This window comes from Haliotis cracherodii, unplaced genomic scaffold, assembly GCF_022045235.1.
Source record: "Haliotis cracherodii isolate W230 unplaced genomic scaffold, xgHalCrac1.p SCAF_6, whole genome shotgun sequence".
Lineage (NCBI taxonomy): Eukaryota > Metazoa > Mollusca > Gastropoda > Lepetellida > Haliotidae > Haliotis > Haliotis cracherodii.
Window position 1 is genome coordinate 7,425,254 of NW_027266319.1, and position 22,298 is coordinate 7,447,551.

Sequence of the window (22,298 nt, forward strand, 5' to 3'; positions counted from 1 at the left end):
GGCATCAACCTTCTTTCATTTTGGTAATAACATCAATCAGGTAAACTGCAAAAGATTTGTTACCAGAAATAAAACCTGAGATTTTTTAAGATAAAATATATTAACGAACCAGAGCACTTGTGCATCATACAAGATGGAATATTTGTTTTAATATTGATATTAATTATGAATCTTCAACACTAATTATTGATTAACTGCTATATGATTTCAAAATCAATGTGACATCTGGCAGTGGAGATGTTTGCTAGATGCAGATCTGTTCAATAAACAGGACCTCTCACTGATGTAGCCCAGTGGATCAGGTGTTTGTTTGTCACGTTGACAACTAAAGTTCTGTGCCCATGTAGGCCTAGGTGGGTATGGAGTCATCCCACAGATAACATCCTTTCCTTGTCAGCCTGCTGAAGGGGTTAACCTCTTGGTCATGTGGACAAAGCATCTGGCCGCTGATCAGAAGGTCTCTGGTTTGAATCCCATCACAGAACTCAGACATTTTATGTCCGCTACATGCGTTAAACAACTGGTCCTGGTATTGGCGATACATGTGTGTGGGTACTGAGTGAGGCATTTAACAACAAACAAACAAACAATTTTGAGATGTGTAGTTCTTTTAGACCTAACATGTTTAACCCAGGAAGTGGGTGTGTCCCTGCTGTGAGTGTGTTTGAAGTGTCCCTGCTGTGAAATGTGCAGGTGTTTACATCTGTGTATATGATCATATAGTGCATCTTACTGTGAACACCTGCTGCTGTCCGTGGACTTGTTTGTTAACACAAATATCTTCAGATAAAATTGATCAAAGGCATAATGATCAAACAATTCATTTTATTCAAATAATGAAACAGGCTTGCCGAGCAGATGGTGCACTAAGGGACGTAACTCCAATTTCTTACCACCCAGGCTGATATCGATCGCTCATTCAAAATGCATTGATAAGGCATATCAGCCCAGAAATGGTTGTGATACGGGTCTTGTTATTACACTCCAGTAATATGACCATCTCTGTGTTGATTCTATCGCACATGCAGAATGCCTTATATCATTGATAGGTGTGTGATAAATGTTGATATTAAATGACATACTGCATGACATACTGCACGTTCTCATGCAAACATGTGGCAACATGTGTTACACCAGATCCAGCATATGTTCAAAATATTTATGATCGTATGATAATTCAACTGGCATTTGCTTTCTTAAAGTGACTACAGTAAAGACCGCCTCCGTGGTCTAGTGGTAGAGCGTCCGCCCAGGGAGCGGAGGGTTTGAGGTTCGATCCCCGGCCACATCATACCAGAAAACGTTAAAAGATGGTACTTGTTGTTACCCTGTCTGGCGCTTGGCATTAAGGGACTAAAACAAGGACTGGTCGGCTCAGAGTCAGTATACTGTGTCTGAATGGGGTATTCATGTTAAACTGCAGGATGATATCTCAGTGGGCTAGCACAATAAATCGGCATCAGTCCGGACAAGTACAAGCAGCCACACACACAGACACACACGTGCATGCACGTCGCTATATAAGTGCAATAATCTTGAACGCAACATTAAACTCCATTTCACCACCACCACCACCACTACAGTGAATTTATTTCTATCATTTATTTGGTCAAATAACTTTTTTGATGGAAGAAATTATACTGTTTTGCTTTAAAGAAATGTTTTAAATATGATCATCTTCGGTAGTGTCAGTTCCCATCTTTACAAGTCTTTATGAAACTACTGATAGTGGGATACACCAAACAGCTAGGTGAGGTGAATAGTTTAAGTAATTTATATTTGCTAAATATCCTCATTTTGTGGTGAAAGAGACAGACTGTTTTTTTAAAATATACATATTTTCAATGAAACACTGCACTTTATTTTATTTATTATCTATGGGGGCAAACACAGGCCTCAAAGTTTAAATTTTTATTAAGTAGACATGGCTACAAGTATTTTTTCCCAGGTAGTCAGTGGTAAAATCAAGAAGTCAAGCCAATATTGCAGGTAGCCAAAAGCATTTGAAATTATCTTTTATGAAACAATTATTATAATATGTACAAGTTATAGCACTTGTCTTGGAATTGTATATCAGTGGAAACTGTACTTGATTTTTGTTACTTGTGACTCGAACATGACAAACAATGATGCAATTTATGTTACTAGATTATATAGGTATATCCTTTCTTATCCAATGAGCATTGTCAACTAAAATAAAGTACTAATTACATTAATATTTATGTATTTTGGTTCAATGTCGACTTTAGGAGGAATTATTTGCGAGTACAATAATGAGCAGACATGTTTTCCAAGATCACCTGTTATCAAATTTTGTGTCTACAGATGTGTAGCAATAGAATTTAGTTGCCACAAGATATTTTTCAAGGTAGTCATTTGGCTACCTTTGAAGTTTAGACAGCAGACAAACTGAAATTAAGGTCGCATTGGCGACCGTTTTAGTCATAACTTTCAGGCCTGAAACATATCGGAGTTCATAAAATCATATGTGCGCTAGGGTTATATCACATCATGAGACAATAGGGTATATTGTTTCTTTCATCCGGACAGCGTTGTTGACGTCATTCAAATCTTATTGTAACGTGAGGTCGGAATGACGTCACACTAGAAACGACATCATAGCTGAAGATTGTTGACGTCATTGCTGACGTTGCGACTTGCTGTCCTTATAGGTAAACACTAGAATTCGTCTCTGTATGTAGGCATCTTGTTCGGTAATAAATAAAACTTCATATTCGTGTTCATGTCATACCATGCTTACGATACTCATGCTTTAATTCATGTGTCGTAACCATAGTATGACATAAACACGAATATAATATCCTCTTTATTTTAACATGTTGCTCTTGTAACATATTGAGCAGATTTTCATCTGTTCATGCGTTATACACGGTAAAGTAATTATAATTATTTGCATCAGTTGGCTTCACACATGTTATGTGGTGAATTTAATGGACAATTAATTCAGTGCAGCCAGTAAATGTCTGCAGAGAATGGCCATCTTGCCTTAGTGGCCATTTGTGACCAGGGCTCCAGAGATATTCCCAGCCATGAAATACCTTTGTTTGTTTGTTTGTTTGTTGTTTAACGCCGCACTCGGCGGTCTGTAAATAATCGAGTCTGGACCAGAAAATCCAGTGATTGACATATGACGATCGATCTACGCAGTTGGGATACAGTAACATGCATCAACCAAGTCAGCAAGTCTGACCATCAAACCTAATTAGTCACCTCTTAGGGTCAGTATAGTCGCCTTTTAGAACTATTCTTCCCTGGATCATCATGGGGAATGGAATACTTAATGAGTAGGTGGGCTGGTGAGATTTATTTGGGGGATGAAAATGTGACACAGCGCCAGAATTTATCACAGCCATGAAAGAATGACATAGTTCTATTGTTTTTAAGTAAGATAATTATGAATTTAGTGACTGGTAAATCTGGTAATGTATTATAGAGAGGGGTGGGAGGCCTAACAAATCTTACATAAAATGGGATGGGTCCGAGGCCCACCCACCCCTATAATAACAGACCGGTGCCTTATTCAAATATTGTCAGTCTAATTGGGAATTGATAGTTTTCTTTTGGTATATGTATATTTAATATTTTGGGTCCAGTCTAATGGGTATTTGGGGTGGAGAGGTCAAAATTGCCAGGTGCTGAGATCATATCCGCTAGTGACCGGGTTGTTATTCAGTCTTGGGACCAACCATGTTTACAGGCCTTTACAGTGTTGTCACTACCCCCAGTGTACAGTACATACTCCCTGTGCACTCAAAAGAACCAACTCGCCCGATGGTAGATGACCAGATGGTGGGAACACCAATACGGACATACACCCGAAACATGAGTGTCAAAACATGTGATGTCAACCTGGGCAAGTGACTTAGTTCAAATGTGCCTCTGTTCACCCAGCAGGGAATGGGTACCCGATATGTGAGGTGGATGTAAAAACCTTCTAGCACCCTTAGGCAGCATACTCCCAAGGGAGTTGAGAATGATAACGGGAATGCGAATGGATCCACAGGTCGGGGAACAAATTTAACCACATTTGTGCAAATACTTGTACCTTGATCCCTGCGGTATATAAATGTATGATACAATATAATAATAATGAATACACAATGCCATTAAGAAACACTTGGGATAACACTTTCTTAGTAAAGTACTGGTTCTCATACTTTTGGGGGTTGAGTCCTGTCCGGGATTCGAACCCACACTTGCCAGTGTGAGGCACCTAATCGCCAGCACACTAAGTCAGCGATCTAACCCACTCAGCTATCAAGGCTTCCACAAAAATATAATAATATTTTTAATACAATGATTAGATCTTTTTTAGAAAAGTAATTCTGCCTAACATGCTGTTTCTGGTGACTCATACCTGTCTCTTCAGAAAGCTGACAAGAATATAATATATATGCCTACTTAAGTCGATAAGCAGGTTGTAGCACTTTTGTGCAGTATTCACTACCAAGTAGATTTCTTGTATACATGCAGGGGAAAGGTTGTCCAGTTGTCCGGGGGGTCTTAAATCACTGTGCAGAGTTGTGTCCCTTGGGTATGCCAGAAACCTATGATTGTGGGTTCGTATCCCAGTTCGTCAGTATAATGGTGGGAAAACATCTGAGCCATGCATTACTTCAGGCTTCCCTCCCACATAAAGGTGTCATATAATAACAGGCCATGATATAAAACTGGAATACTGTTAAAAGCGGTGTTAAACCCAACTCACTCACTCACTCACTCATGTTTTGTGATCAGGAAGTAAAGATCTGTAAGATTCTGTAAATCTTGAAATTAACGAGAGTGTGAATTAAATGCAAAAAATGTGTGTGGTCTTTGCTCGCATTTTTAAACATCGCATTTATATCAACAATAAGACATTTTGGATAGCAAAAATACCAACTTAGACATACGCAGATGTATTTCATACCATTGTTTATTGAGCAGCACTTATATACATAAGTATATATATATATATATAAAGTATATAAACAATGTCATTCAAACACTAATTACGTCCTGTGAATTGTCACTGCTGGGGTCAAGACAAGAGTTCAACTCACTTATGTCATCACTGATCACACCTGCAAGTCCAGACAGACGCCACCCTTTGTTCTTTGCGACCACATCAAAGGCCGACACGAGCCAACGCGCATGCATGTATTGTTTTTGCGGAAGTACTTTACTCAGCGCTAATAAGTGGTGCTATTTGGTGTGTGATTGGATTAATGTAAGGTTGGATTAAGGTGAGGATTCTAAACCTGACTGAGGACATCTTTAGATAGAAATCCACTGATGCTTGAGAAGAGGGGGTGTCGCATTCATATTGAGTTGCATTTTTGGCTAGGGTCCAGTGGTCGCATTCTTTTGGAGACGCATTTATTTCACGATTTACAGTATATGGGTTCACAAGCTGAAAATTAAGGACTACATTAGATTGCTCAGAGCTCAGAGCTCGAGATATGCAACAAAAACTATAAATACACAATGGAAATAAAAATCATGGGTACATATATTACAACTCTAAAATGAAACAATTGCGCATATTACAGCTGTTAGATAATTTATGATGATTGTGTATCAGCCGATCGTGAAATTCAATTACCAACAGTTACATTCGGAAAAGCTTGTGCAACAGCTATTATAATATAACTGTTAGATGCTGATTGAAAAGCACATTGTGCTTAGTTAATGTACATGTTTTATCTTAAACAGCACCATGCTTACACTGCTAGGTTTTGCAAACAAAGAGAGGGAGCCGCAAGCATACACTGATGGGTATATCACTATTCTCAAAGTTTTGTATGATTTACAGGGATTTTTATGAAACAGGTTTTCAAGTTAAAATACCCAAATTTCAAGAAACTGGTGGGTAAAAAAAGTTTGAATACCCTCTAAAAATTGTGGATACTCATTCGAACTCAAACCTCTGGGTGAAAGCTTAATGATATATCCAAAAGCTTCTCTATTGCTCTGGTTTCTGTACTATTGTTTTGATGTAAAATTTCATGAATATTTGTATGCAGACAAGTTAATTGGGTAATGATTATTTATTTGGCATACTGTCAGCATAAACCACAAAATTTATCTTTCAACTCTGTTTTTTTCACCAAAATAATATTCTAAGAAGAACCCCCTATTCCTAATTTTGAGAGCGCCCTGGGCGCTTATTACGTCGAATACGGTATTTTAATCAGATATGCAGCTTATCTTGAGCTCTGTTAATAATTTAGTGAACTAGAAATATGGGAAAGTTTCAGTCGCCTGAATTTACATCGGATGGTTGGTGTTTATCTGATCAGGTTGGTGTGAATGTTGACCCTGGAGTATGTTTTGCAGGTAACAGCAGGTAGAAGCTATATGCACATGACTCATGTAGAAACATGTGGATATATACATGTATAAGCAACAGAACCAGTTCCAGTCCACTTTGTTTGTCTCAACATTTTCATTTCATAACACGACCATGGCAACTTTTACTCACAAAATTCTTTAATGGTGCAAATAACAAAAATCAACGCGCCTGAAACACACAACATAATATTCAAACACTGAAATAAGTTCCATTGATCTTTGTCAAAATCAGAAGTTTGAGCGATTGGAATATATTAATCATTTATCGTAACCTTTAACGTCTTCAGTTAGCATTCAGTAACGATAAATATCACCCCATGAGACAAATGGACAACTTACAATGTCTGTGAAATATCGAGAAAATAACACTTAAGGAGAACCAAGAGAAACTATGGCATGCATTTCAAGAATTAATGTTCAAAAATATCTAACACATGTGATAAATTATCAGAGGGCCTCAGATACTCAGTCTCCCAGACCCTAGAGGTAAAGTAAACAAAGAATACAACTCAAGTCTTGAAATATTTGGCAAGTCCAGATTCCCTCAGCTCCAGAAATTAAGCATTGTTCTAGACTCCAGTTTGTTCTGATATTGAAGTGGTGATAGCATCGTCATGGTTACACTCATATTTTGGCTGATTTCCTCAGTGAACTTACTTGTTTACAAATGTATGTTTTGTTTTGAGGTATGGGGTATGAGGCAGATGACTATGGTAAGGGTCGTAGATCAGACAGCCTTGTGGACAGATGTGAATGTATTAAATGTATGCCAAAATATACCCCTAAATCTAACAGTACATGACACAATGTTGTCATTATGCACCCATGGAAGCTGGGGTTCATGGTAATGTGTCTTTTGTTGTTTTGTTTTTCACACCACACTCAGCAATATTCCAGCCAAATGACATCGGTCTGTAAATAATTGAGTCAGGACTAGACAATCTAGTGATTGACGTCATGAGCATCGATCCATAATTGGGTTGTGATGGTTTCATCAAACAAGTCAGTGAGCCTGACCACCAAATCCTGTTGATCAACTCCCATGGGGAAAGGGAAGGGACGAATAATTGTGTTTAGGTTAGTGATATGAACATATAGAAACTATTCAAATACATATTTATGATGTGCGAAATGATACATAAGTTTCTAAGGTCAATATTTGGAAATTTACAAATATACAAATATTTCCTCACCCACAAATGCTCATATTTCGAAACCTTGTCATTTTGGAAAATAGACAGAAAGTTTGGAACCTATGACAATCAAAGAAATACATTTAAAATACACTATGAACAAGTATTTACTTCATGATATCAACTTCGAAAGTCAACTTTGGTCATGGCATGAATGACAATGGTGCTTGTGCATACGGCAGTGAGGGATGATGATATGTTTCCTACAAAATAAACGTCCAAAGTTTGCTCATATCGGAAAAGTTAGCTCATATTCGGAATCATACGCAAAACCAGTCATTTCGTGCATTGCCCACTGTATTTGCGTTTGTTTCATAAGTGTAAAATACGTCTTTTGGCCCTGTGTAATGTCATGATAGCAGACTTGGAACTGTTGTAACATTTGCTGTGGAATGATAGACTTGCACAAGTCTCTTAGGCATGATTATTATTTTAAATCATAATTTCTAGGTTATGTAAATAATAAGAAAAGTCCCTATAAGAGACCACAGATCTAGACTTGCCTATTAGGGGATAGAATTACTATATATCCATGGAGCTATCTTTCAGTACAGCCTTGGAGCAAGGCTAGTGGAATGATAATGTGTTGCCTCACTGCAGCTTCGGTATGGTAAAGTGTTAACTCTCTGCAGTGTCTTGACATATCCAAGCTCCTCACAGCCCCCAGTGCTATCAGTGTGTGTATGGGATATTTCTGCCACACACGTGTGCTTCCACATCAGCTTGTTCTGATAATGAAGTGGTGATAACATCGTCATGGTTACACTCATACTTTGGCTGATTTCCTCAGTGAAATAACTTGTTTACAAATGTATGTTTGTTTTGAGGTAACATGAGGTATTTGTATAAACTGTTCAAAAACGATGTTTACCTTAGTCAGTCGAGATCTTTTGAGTGCAGTGCTTTTCTGTGATGTGTTGTCAGGAGGATAGGATTTACACCCGTGTGAAACTCATTCATAATCAGGTGTTTCATCACACCTGTTCTAGTGATAAAGGGAGGATATTTACCTGTTACCTTGTCAGGTAGGTCATTAATTCAGTCAAATATTGGATATAGGTTGGTTTCCTATTAGTAAAATGTTAAACAACACAGAATAACCAAAAACTGTTGCTTTTTTAAACCTATTATGCAAAAGAGATGCATAAGGTTTATCGGGTCTTTCTAGAGGCTGATATTCAGCCCCAAGTCTGCAGGAAATGTCAGTAAAAATTCCCAAATTGGAATTAAACATTTTCCAAATGATCTGTTCTAGTTGTAACTAATGTTATAGCTTTGTAGAGGTTATTTGTATTTCGCTGATAACAGGACCAATGTAGAGGAACAGGCTGAAGTGCTTAGTTTAACATCATAACATTGAATGCGATGTCAAAATTCCATGTTTAAACACCTGAGGTTAGCAGCTGGTTAGGAAAATATGAACTTTCCAAATTTGTCCGCAAGGGGCACTTTAAGAAATAAACAATGCTGCTGTTTGTTGTTTTCTTCATTTGGGGATTAGCAACACATTCTGTCAATTTTAGATATAATAACGGTAACATTATTTTTCAAGGCTTCTCTTAATGTCATAAACCTTTTGTGACAAAACACTACTTTTCGAGGAGGTTCTTTAACATGTAACTGAGAATGGATTCATTGACCAGGAAACCCCGGGTATTCAGAAGGAAATATTCCAGTTTTAATCGAACAGTAAGAACTGTAAGAACTTATAAGTTATGAATGTAATGTTAATTTTTAATTGGTGAAAAGTAAAAATGAAATTCACATGAAAATTCCAAGACATGAATTGAACCAGCAGCCTCATATGACATGTTTAATTTTGTAACCCACTGTTTTCTCACTGAGACACCAGGGCAGGTGATGATAGGTTGTTCAATTTTACATTTCATGACTTCAGTTGTTAGCTGCACATCGTCTTTCCCATACACGCTTTCATAGAATTCCTTTTATGCAGCAATGCACTGTAATGTTCCCGGTATCCTGATGTCTCCTTATTCTTTCTGGTATTTCTTGCATGTAGACGGTTTATAAGTTGGATAAAAACCTCCTCCTCAGTCTTAACTGAGAATGTAAGCCTAGGGCATCAGGATATTGGGTTGCCAGAGTCGGTTTTGATCCTTTATATAATACTCTGAAAAATAATGTTATATAATCACATTATTCATAAATAGCACAACCATAACCATGACAAAAATATATAAAAAACTACTTATGATTAACTCATTGAGGCTGATGTGTTTTCCATAATGATAATGTTAGGATTTAGGAAACCTAAGAATGGTGTACAAATGGTGTTGGTTATTCTTGATGAAGGTTGTAGTGTGTTTCCTAGGGACCTATTGACAGAAAGCTTGCAGAGAGCACCACACCCTCATTCTGTTGTTTACCATGAAGCTTTGAACGAGAAGCATGGTTTATTTTGCAAGCTTACTTGAAATAAGCTCAATTACAACAGACAACAGGCTCATGGGCGTTGTGCTAAGATTGACAATGCTTGAAATAGGAAAAAGCGCGGAAAATAAACTGGGATTGTTTATGTTTCCGCTCATGTAATTACAATCTCTTTTTACTAAAGAAGTGTAAAGATTGGACAAATCGTCTTGCTTAAGAAGCCTATAACAAAGGTCATGGTAGAGTCATTATAAGCGTTTCATCCCCGCCCACCTCTCTACCAAACTCACATCGTTTTGTCATCCCTACAGATAAGGAAGTCACCATTTGGGCGTTGGGGTAGCCTAGTGGTGAAAGCGTTCACTAATCATGCCGAAATGTGTGAAACCCATTTTCTGTGAGGGAAACTAACAGTTTTAGTCCACTGGTCCTTATAATGATAACATAGAGCAAAATCCTTAAAAGGGGAAAAATTCTACTGGTCCTTATGATACCTTAACTATTGAGCTGTTTGGCAAGTACTAAGGGACTAGTGCCAATTTCTAACTCTGATTTTGGTTTCCTCCGCCGTGATATATCTGGAACAGTTCTAAAAATGGTGTAAAATTCAATCACTCACAACCTATGCTCCCTTCTAGGGGGCACGGGTGGCCCAGTCGTCTAAGGCGCCGCGATTCGCTGTGCAGAGTTGTGTCCCTTGGGCACGCCAGAAAGCTATGATTGTGGGTTTGAATCCCGGTTCGCCCCGATTATGTTTCTAGGTTTGTCAGCACCATACCCGTGCTCGTGGGTTTCACCGAAGTGGTAAACGTCTGAGACCTGCATCACTTCGGGCTTTCCTGCCACATTAAGCTGACACGCCGTGATATAACTGGAATACTGTTAAAAGCGGCGTTAAACCCAACTCACTCACTCACTATGCTCCCTTCTTCTTTATTTGATTCTCTTCGTCCAAGTGGCGGTCGGGTAGCCTAGTGGTTAAAGCGTTTGCTGGTGTCCCCCGCCGTGATATTGCTGGAATATTGCTAAAACCATACTTACTCACTACTACTACTCTTCGTCCAACCAACCATTCATGCTTCCTGTTGGGGAACGGGTGGCCCAGTTGTCTGATTCATTGTGCAGATTGTATCATTTGAGGACGACACAAACCTTTGATTGTGGGTACAAATCCTGTTTTGCCTGATTATGTTTCAAGGTTTGTCAGCACCATACCTGTGCTCGTGGGTTTCACCGAAGTGGTAAACATCTGAGACCTGCATCCCTCTGGGCTTTCCTCCCATGTTAAGATGACATGCCGTGATATAACTGGAATACTGTTCAAAGTGGCGTTAAACCCAACTCACTCATGATTTCTGACTTTCATGCTTCATGTGAATATGTGATTTATGTCCATCAACAGGTAGTCGACACAGATGCCTTGATAAGCTTGTTTAAGAACTAAAACTGTCAAATTATTTTATGTTCTTTGCAATCAATTAAAATCTCAACTTAAACTTTGCTTGGACATATTTTGTCTATTACTTATGAAATTTGGAATAAAAATGATAACATAGATACAAACATAAGTTCTGAGTTTGGAATCTGCAGGCCAATAATCTTCCAAGATTACAGAGATACCAGAAATAAACCATACACCTATACCATGAAATTGATATGCATCTGCAGTAAGCATTTTCAGTAGCGAACTAGACATCATTTTGAGGACTAGTTCCCATGGTTCCTGAAAGCTACCTGTTCAGGTCCCGAGTGGCTACAGATAAATGGTTACTGGTGGAGGCGCCGTGTACCTGTGTCTGTACAAGCACCTGTTCCTCAGTTAGGTATGGCAGGACTGCCCCCCTGACAGGCGCTGTCTGCTGTGTATGTGGGGCTGGGAGGGAGAGAGTAAAGAGAGAGAGAATAGTTCTAGAAGCACAAAGTGTCAGGAGTCTTACAGTTTCTCAAGGGATCTTTATACTAAACTATGATGAGGCTGCTAGCATTGAAGATGGAGAAAGCATGTGGTACTCTATATATATATATATACTGAACCGCAAACGAAATGTCTCCATGGGTAGATATATGAGAAACCTTATTTGTCCAAACACTGTAAACATACTTTGAGACATATTATAAAGATGAAACTTGGCAAAACTGATCATCAAGGTTGAAATTATAGTGTCATATGTTCTTAAAGTGAAGCACAACACTAGTCTCTGAGAAAAAGGCATCACAAGTCAATACCTCGTGTCCGCCATGTGCATTGATGATTGCCGTGCAACGTCGATACATGGAATGGATGTGGCGGTTGATGAAGGCCATAGGCACTTGAGCCCACACTCTGAGGAACGCCTGACGCAGTTCAGCTGCAGTTGTTGGCCTTGGTCGAACGTCATTCAGCCATCATTGAATCTCGTCCCACAGGTGATCATTGGGATTTAAATGGGACTGAGGGCAGGCCACTGCATGGTTCTTATGCTTTTCTGCTAGAGGAAGTCTTTTGTTGCTCTTGCAGTGTGGGCACGGGCGTTATCATGCTGAAACTTGTGGTTGCGGTGACGTGCCAAATGAGGTATGGCGTGTGGTCTTAAGACTTGATCAATGTACCAAGCTGCTGTGACAACATTGCCTCTCCCTGGACCGATGTTCCTGAAGACCACAGGGCCAACCCTCTGTGCAAGACCAATTCCACCCCACAGCATGATACTTGGACCACCCCAAGAGTCTCTCTCAACAACACAAGCAACCGAATAATGTTCCCAACTCCATCGCCAGACTCTCTCTCTCCCATCTGCTGTTGAGATACAGTAACGGTTCTCGTCTGAGAAGAGGACTCTTCTCCACTGCTGGTGGCGCCAATGCTGGTGCTGTGTTGCCCACTGAAGACGGTCCCGGCGATGACGTGGTGTCAGAATGGGTCCTTGGTGTGGCCCCGTGGCTGTGGAGGTGTCTGCTCGTCAATCGTCGACGCACGGTGTCTGCACTAATGTGTCTCTGGTGTGTCCCCATGGTCTGTTGAGCAGTTTCCGCACCAGTAACAAAGCGATCTTGGAGAAGCTATCGCACAATCTGACGATCCAGACGTCAGGTGGTGAACCTTGGTCTTCCACTACGTGGTCGGTCATATGTAGGGTTGGTGGTCTGGTACCGTTGCTGGAGCCTGTATATGGTCCTTACATGGACTTAAAATGCATTGGCTACTTGCCAGGCGGTTTGTCCAGCTTGCAATTGTCTTATAGCTTGGTGTCGCTGATTTCTTGTCAGTCCTGTCATGTGGTAGCAATTCAATAACATATGAATGTTATCGATCTGGGTAGATTTTTATAGGGCAAGAAATGGTGGATTTCAATTTGCACGGAACTCATGTGCATCGGGTTACCATGGCCGTTGCTGTGATGCGTTTGGGCAATCGGTTTTATTGTCATCTGCTTTGTTTTTGTATCATCAAATTTCATTTTTCCAGACAAGGTAATGTTAAATTTGTGAAACTTTGACAAAAATTACCCAGGTATTTAAATGAAAACTTTTCATGCAATGTTACTTGGGGTGATGTTTCTTTTGCGGTTCAGTATATGTTGTCAGGGCTTGAAAAATTTCTTAAACGTAACTTGTCCTGCAGGGCATTACATAATATTTTGTAATCATCTTGCAATATTTTCACTTGCTCTGTTAAATTTCATACTTTTTTATGTTCTCAGTTATTATTTATGGCTGATACAAACTAATTCAGAGTCCCCGTTCAGTTGCACAGTTGTTTTATTTTTTAACAGTCATGCAGTTTTTAAGAATTTCCTTTTACAGCCTGTTTGTTATTAAATCATGATTTTTGTCATCACCCCACCATCCCCGATCAGAAACTTCCATATGTTAGCCATTTCTCTCACAAAATCAATCATCAGCTGTTCACTATTGCTTTGACATTTGAGCATCAGTAACAAGTCACTTACAACAAAAATATATATAATTATCGCCATTTAAAAACTAGTTGTGATATCTGCTGCGCAAATACGCTTCCTCTTTATTTCTGTAACAGACATTTGTCAAGCATGTCATCTATTTATAATATAAGTGAGTTGTAATTTGTTGTGAAAACTGAGATCATGCGAGGAATGAAAACGTATTTTAAGTTCGAGAATTATCTTTCATTTTTTATCAAAAAAGATTACAGATGAATTCATACAGTAGAATCAGCGTTTCTTCACTTCTTCATCAACCTGCACATGCTGCCACTCGTCAATATGAGCAGAGGTGTGGATTTTTCTGGCCCAATCGAGCAGACGTTAATATGAGCAGACGTGTGGATTTTTTTTGGCCCTGTGATGATAACTTTTTGTTCAGCTTTGGGTCTCCCCCCTGCGTGGGAGACATATTGAATACTTTATGTGATTGCTTGTCTCTCTTTACAAAACTAATGGAAGAAACTCAATACAACATATTCATTCATATTCATATAAAAGATATGATTCATTGAGTATTTACAAACATATTCAACATACATCTCTGCTCCCTTGAGTCAAGTCTTTTGGGCATTGTAAACCAATAAGTTTTGATGTATCAGCTGATTTCTAATTTGTATACGGTCATGTTCAGCCCCAAGTGTCTTTGATTTTGCATATTTTCACAACAGACATACATGTCTAAGTTACAAATGTCGACACAAAGCCTATAGAGCCATTGCGCTTTATTCAAGGCAGTAGAGCTATGTGTGTGATCAGTAAATAAAGATCTGTGATCGGTAAATAAAGATCTGTGGGTAAATAAAGATCTGTGATCGGTAAATAAAGGTCTGTGAGAGGAAAATAAAGATCTGTGATCGGTAAATAAAGATCTGTGATCGGTAAATAAAGATCTGTGGTAGGTAAATAAAGATCTGTGATTGGTAAATAAAGATCTGTGATCGGTAAATTAAGATCTGTGATCAGTAAAAAAGGTCTGTAAGGAAACAGGTTTGCAAGCAGAAAAGGCTACATTAGTGAACTATGAAGTGGTGATATACTTGTCTAGTTTTCTTTTACATTTTCATTTGTATATATTTGGAAGCAATTTAATATTACATGGGTGATTGTAATTTGTTTTGCCTATGAAAAGCAGATACATAGTTTATCTCACGCTCTGACATATAGGGAATGTTAGTGTCCATCTATGAGTATTGCAGGATATGGACCCTCGCAAGAATACAATCATACTACACTTGCAGTACATCAGTACTATCATGTGTTCTTACATTCTAGGGCCTGAAATTATTTTTTAGTTTGTTTGCGAAACGACAGAAAAAAATATAATGAAATTAGCAAAAAAATAAAATGACTTTTAACCCAAAACAATTTGGGCTGATTCTGTTTTACGATAAGATTTTTTCACCTCTGTTCAGACGAAATGGTGAATAACATGAATAAAAAAAATTATTTCAACAAAAACACAATCAATTATCTTTTAGCAGAGACCATATATACCAGTATATGGTCTCTGCTTTAAGTAATGTTTCACAGTGGACCTTCTGTGATGGCGTGACTTACAAGTTCGTTTTGGATTCCTTAGCAGCATGTACTTATCTGGAAGTTGAAATTTTAAAATATGTTTTGATTTTCTACTTTTCATTTTAAGCCAATTTTTTTGTAAAACAAATAGTAAAAAGTAGACCTCTTCAAGGTCACAGAGGTCACAGTGGCTGCTGAATATGAATACACCCGGGGTGGGTGGCCTCTGTGGAGGTCCAGCTTGCAGTCTGATGGAATGTTATACCCTGGTTTGGATCTCTGTTCCTCTCATGACAACTGGTTTGTCTGGTTCTGGTTTGATCACTGTACAGGAGGAAGGTTATGATATAAGACATGGATATAACAACGTTTTACCGGACACAAAGTCATGTGTCGTAAGCACATCAAAAATAAAATATGGCGCATCAAAAGTATAGAGTACATCCACTGTGTATGCATGCATGCATGCATGTTTAGGAGAGAATGTTGCTATTTCATAATTTGTACCACTTAAAGTTAATTTCCATACATAATCATTTACAACACAATACACACTCAAATGCTTCTTCATTTTCAAGGAAACTTTGATAAAATAAAAATAACAAGCATGGAATGAGGATCTGCCACTCATGAAACAACTTTGCCAGGTTACTCAATGACATAAACACCTGTTAAGATCCAGGTTCAAATTGATCGTCAGCAACCCATGCTTGTCATAAGAGGCAACTTACGGGATCTGGTGGTCAGGCTTGCTGACTTGGTTGATGCATGTCATCGTATCCCAATTGCGTACATCTTGATATCAATCACTGTGTTGTCTGGTCCAAACTCGATTTACAGTCACCGTCATATAGCTGGAATATTGCTGAGTGCAGCGTTAAACAACAAACTAACAAACAAACAAGACAAACAAGACAAACAATGACATAAACATGTTCTTTGAAAAGAGAGAACCAAATCCTCTATATACTCAATTTTTTACATTTCTCTGGGACTTTTTGGTTTTTAAAACGTATTTGACAGACAGTCAGGCAGGTGGAGTAAAATTTCATGCAGCCCGACAGAAAAGCTACCAGCCACGGGCAGGCAGGCAGGCAGTTATTTCGGACGCTGAACATGGATATATCTCTGGATCTAAGCAGCATGGATGCACATCATATGTTGTGATCATGCTGATTAATGTTATCTTTCAATACTGGAACAGCGTGATGGTATTCCAGCATTTATTTCTTCAACAGATGCTACATGAAAACAAACTGGTAATGCCTGCTGCTGTACCAAGATGGTTCGGGTTCATCAGGATTTAGGTACAGCATGTCCGCCTGATGGGGGAGGGAAGCATGGTACATTGACCCAGGCCATAGACATTAACCACTATGTAGAAACCCACAAGCATGTGTTTGGTGCTGTTAAAAGAGGATCAAACCCACAATCAGAAGATCCTGGTACCACTAAGGGCCACAACCCTGCACAGCAAATTCCAGCCCTTGTCCCCCCCAGATGGCTTGATTACGTATAAGTTTGGAAATCATTTCATTTAAGAAATACATTCTCTTGAATGATGTTTGATCTTTCTCTTTGATTGACATGATGTAGAAATGTTCAGCTGGGCCTGGAGCTTAAAGAGTTTACTTAGAGCTTGGTGTTTCAGTCCAGTGTGTTAACTTCCCATGCACCAATTCTTAGTGACAGACAAGAAACAACACATTTTAAACATGTTAAAGATGCCACAGTGTTAATTACACTTTTCAATGAGAGTGAGCTTGGCAAAACACACATGGAAGATTCATAATAGTCTTTCATACAGACCCTGAAACAAATATGTCCAATACAGTCCATGGAAGTCTATTAGTGAGTGAGTGATTGGGGTTTTACACCGCTTTTAACAGTATTACAGTTATATCGTGGCATGTCAGCTTAATGTGGGAGGAAAGCCTGAAGTGATATACTCCAGTGTCAACATTCACACCTACTTTATAATCAGATAAACACCAACTACATTACCGGTATGTAAATTTATTTCTAGATCACTAAATTAATAAGAGAGCTAAATATAAGCTGCATATCCGATATATATGCAAAATATGCAAAATAAATAACCATTACCCAATTAATTTGTCTGCATACAAATATTCATTAAATTTTACATCAAAACAACAGTACAGCAAGCAGAGCAATAGAGAAGCTTTTGGATATTTAGGTATTTCACTCAGCAGTTTGACTTTGAATGGGTATCCACAATTTTGATAGTGAGTGAGTGAGTTGGGTTTAACGCCCCTTTTAACAGTATTTCAGTTAAATAATGGTGTGTAAGCTTAATGTGGAAGGAAAGCCCGAAGTGATGCAGTTCTCAGACGTGCCCCCGCAAGTCTATGATATTTGGCAAGTATAGATTACTGCAGTCTGAAAATGAAGAAAGTCTCTGAGCTCCTTTTTATTATATTTTATAACTATAATTTAACAACTGTTTTCATGGTTTTGTTTCTGTAAAATATGTCCATTTCAGAGACTGCAGGGAATGTAGAAACAGATGCCTGACTGTCAGATTGTTTGTAGAAAATATTTAGCTGAATTTCTTTCAAAGACATCCTTGAATCCTAAGTCTTTGTTTAGAATGTCAAACAAGTTAATCATAATAATAATACTTCAACCTTAATCAAGGCATGTACATAATTTCTGTTTGACATTGCTGAAGGAAGATCTCATTGTTAACTACAGACTGTATGGTTCCAGCAGTATCAATTGACAACAAGAACACCAGACAAGCGTGAGGTGTACGTGCTAACCAGATCCAGGTGTGAAGATGCTCCCAGGTAAACATGATCTGGTATTGATGAAGGTTGGGATGAGCCTCCCGTGGGGCTCTTGTATCTCCAGCATTCCTGTCTACTACACAGCCTCTCAGTGTCAGTCCCAGCCGCTACACAGCCTCTCAGTATCAGTCCCAGCCGCTACACAGCCTCTCAGTGTCAGTCTCAGTGCCGCTACACAGCTCTCAGTATCAGTCCCAACCACTACACAGCCTCTTAGTGTCAGTCTCAGTGCCACTACACAGCCTCTCAGTATCAGTCCCAACCACTACACAGCCTCTCAGTGTCAGTCTCAGTGCCACTACACAGCCTCTCAGTATCAGTCTCAGTGCCGCTACACAGCCTCTCAGTGTCAGTCTCAGTGCCACTACACAGCCTCTCAGTATCAGTCTCAGTGCCACTACACAGCCTCTCAGTATCAGTCCCAACCACTACACAGCCTCTCAGTATCAGTCCCAACTGCTACACAGCCTCTCAGTATCAGTCCCAACCACTACACAGCCTCTTAGTGTCAGTCCCAACCACTACACAGCCTCTCAGTATCAGTCCCAACAGCTACACAGCCTCTCAGTATCAGTCCCAACCACTACACAGCCTCTTAGTGTCAGTCTCAGTGCCACTACACAGCCTCTCAGTATCAGTCCCAACCACTACACAGCCTCTCAGTGTCAGTCTCAGTGCCACTACACAGCCTCTCAGTATCAGTCTCAGTGCCGCTACACAGCCTCTCAGTATCAGTCCCAACCACTACACAGCCTCTCAGTATCAGTCCCAACCACTACACAGCCTCTCAGTATCAGTCCCAGTGCCACTACACAGCCTCTCAGTGTCAGTCCCAACCACTACACAGCCTCTCAGTATCAGTCCCAGTGCCGCTACACAGCCTCTCAGTGTCAGTCTCAGTGCCACTACACAGCCTCTCAGTATCAGTCTCAGTGCCACTACACAGCCTCTCAGTATCAGTCTCAGTGCCACTACACAGCCTCTCAGTATCAGTCTCAGTGCCACTACACAGCCTCTCAGTATCAGTCTCAGTGCCACTACACAGCCTCTCAGTGTCAGTCCTAGTGCCACTACACAGCCTCTCAGTGTCAGTCCTAGTGCCACTACACAGCCTCTCAGTGTCAGTCCTAGTGCCACTACACAGCCTCTCAGTATCAGTCCCAACCACTACACAGCCTCTCAGTGTCAGTCTCAGTGCCACTACACAGCCTCTCAGTATCAGTCCCAACCACTACACAGCCTCTCAGTGTCAGTCTCAGTGCCACTACACAGCCTCTCAGTATCAGTCTCAGTGCCGCTACACAGCCTCTCAGTATCAGTCCCAACCACTACACAGCCTCTCAGTATCAGTCCCAACCACTACACAGCCTCTCAGTATCAGTCCCAGTGCCACTACACAGCCTCTCAGTGTCAGTCCCAACCACTACACAGCCTCTCAGTATCAGTCCCAGTGCCGCTACACAGCCTCTCAGTGTCAGTCTCAGTGCCACTACACAGCCTCTCAGTGTCAGTCTCAGTGCCGCTACACAGCCTCTCAGTATCAGTCCTAGTGCCACTACACAGCCTCTCAGTGTCAGTCTCAGTGCCGCTACACAGCCTCAGTGTCAGTCCCAGTGCCACTACACAGCCTCTCAGTATCAGTTTCAGTGCCACTACACAGCCTCTCAGTATCAGTCTCAGTGCCACTACACAGCCTCTCAGTGTCAGTCCCAGTGCCACTACACAGCCTCTCAGTATCAGTTTCAGTGCCACTACACAGCCTCTCAGTATCAGTCTCAGTGCCACTACACAGCCTCTCAGTGTCAGTCCCAGTGCCACTACACAGCCTCTCAGTATCAGTCCCAGTGCTGCTACACAGCCTCTCAGTGTCAGTCTCAGTGCCACTACACAGCCTCTCAGTGTCAGTCCCAGTGCCGCTACACAGCCTCTTAGTGTCAGTCTCAGTGCCACTACACAGCCTCTCAGTGTCAGTCTCAGTGCCGCTACACAGCCTCTCAGTGTCAGTTTCAGTGCCGCTACACAGCCTCTCAGTGTCAGTCCCAGTGCCACTACACAGCCTCTCAGTGTCAGTCTCAGTGCCGCTACACAGCTCTCAGTGTCAGTCTCAGTGCCGCTACACAGCCTCTCAGTATCAGTGTCTGAATTTTTATATTTTTTTATAGAAACAAACAACTGCATTTAAATTGAAAAAGAACTCCAATATCCCAGCAATGCCACAGCAGGTAGACAAGCAACTGATGTTATTAAACCAAACATAGATGACAATTTTGTCTTGGTAATCATGATAATATACAACAACAGAAAAGGTCAGTCATTCCAAGCTCTTTGAAAAGGGTATCCTACAAGAACAGAGCTACCCTGGTAAAGAGACTTCCACTTTGAGACCACAGGGTCGCACCAATATCATTTTCAAACTTCTTTTCCTGTTACAATCAGAAATGTTTCCAAACTGGGCTGAAGAATCAGAGCCAGTGTTAGCAGTTTTAAGCATTGACAGTAGTCATGACTAACACTATGTCTCTGAAAATATATATTTATGATAAACAAACAACAACAACACTAAGGAGCCCTAGTGAGATGGTAGATACAGAACCTGGACCTGGGGAAGATCTAGACTTGCTTTATTTAGGGCTATAGCATTACAGCAAGGGCTGGATAGAAGGGAAAATGATATGGTTCGGGGACTGTGAGACAGACAGACCAACAGCAGCCTCACTCTCCGATCTTGGGCAAAAGCAACCACTTAACTGAGACGGGTCCAGGATTTTGAAAACGCAGGGTTGATGCATACTACCCTCGTTGCAAAGTGACTATTGGTTGATTGTACCATTGTAACCATACATGGGGGATGTTGCTCATATCAGTCTCTGGTTTGTCTGGTCCAGGCTTTATTATTTCCAGGCAGTCGTCGATTAGGTTTGATAAGTTGATATTGCTGCTTTGCTTTGTTAAACAATAAACAAAGTGAGTGAAGTTTTACGCCACTTTTAGCCATACTCCAGCAATATCACGGCGGGGGACACCAGAAATGGGCTTCACACATTGTACCCATGTGAGGAAGCGAACCTTGGTCTTTGGCGTGATGGTCTTGAACTACAAGGCTACCCCACCACTAAGGTGAGGTAAGGTGAGGTGAAATGGTGTTTAATGTCGCGTCCAAGATTGTTGCACTTATCATGCTTATATACCGATGTACATGCACATGTGTGTGTGAGTAGCTGCTTGTACTAGTCCGGACTGATGCCGATTTTTAGTGCTTGCACACTGAAATACAATGCCGCTGTTTAACATGAAAACCTCACTCAGACACTGTTTACTGACTACGAGCTGACCAGTCCTTGTTTCAGCCACTTAATGCCGAGTGCCAGACAGGGTAACAACAAGTGCAATGTTTTAACATCTTTTGGTATGGCGCAGCCGGGGATCGAACCCCGAACCTTCCGCTCTCTGGGCAGACCCTCTACCTCTAGACTACGAGGCGGTCCCCACCATTAAGATGTTGCTAAGATGGACATGAGGGATGCTTAGCATTGGTTACTGGGAGTAAGGATCATCAAACGTCCAGCTAGAAAAAGGAAGAACGAAGTACGCAGTTTACCTACTTGTGATCTAGCCTATCCCATTTTATATCTGTAAACATGGAGAAAAAGACTTGGCCTTCAAGTCCTGAATGTTCCGTTGGTGGAGAGGGGCATGGTGTGTGTTTTGTATTTGTTGATGTAAATACCCACCAGACATAATGTCAAATATACAAGCTTGTAAGATGAAGACATTATAGACAACAGAAGCTGCACTCGTGACTTCGAAACTTCCACCAGCTCATAAACAAACAATGGCGGATACAGGGGCATAGGGAATAACAAGGTCTTGTGGTATTATTGTTGCCACATGTTGGCTGGCTGGTGTTGACAATTAGTGTGATTAGTACATTCTGATAGATGAAAGACTTGGGCAAGTTTAGGCTGGAAGGTTTATAGTGCTGTAAGTACTGTATGTAGTGTTTTTTCGAGTGTGAACACAGATTTAATATAGTTTTTCACGTTATGCTCTTTGGAACTTAAGTTAGAGCTAGTCGGAGTTTGACTACC

General features: G+C 40.4%; 2 protein-coding genes across 5 annotated transcripts in view; both read left to right on the forward strand.

Moving 5' to 3' along the window:
- Nucleotides 1-22,298, forward strand: part of LOC139444700 (GRAM domain-containing protein 4-like) — a 77,839-nt gene that overhangs the window by 434 nt on the left and 55,107 nt on the right. The window contains exon 1 of one of the 4 annotated variants that reach the window (XM_071225628.1): nucleotides 8,498-8,572. The exons of the other annotated variants lie outside the window; for them this stretch is intronic. The gene's annotated coding sequence lies outside the window, so the exon portion shown is untranslated. Of the gene's footprint in view, nucleotides 1-8,497; nucleotides 8,573-22,298 lie in introns of those variants that run through there. 4 annotated transcript variants of the gene reach the window in all.
- Nucleotides 16,680-20,142, forward strand: LOC139445486 (mucin-2-like). Its single transcript, XM_071226627.1, has 3 exons — nucleotides 16,680-16,740; nucleotides 18,275-19,264; nucleotides 19,355-20,142. The coding sequence occupies exons 1-3, from the start codon at nucleotides 16,680-16,682 to the stop codon at nucleotides 20,140-20,142; spliced, it is 1,839 nt and encodes a 612-aa protein (XP_071082728.1).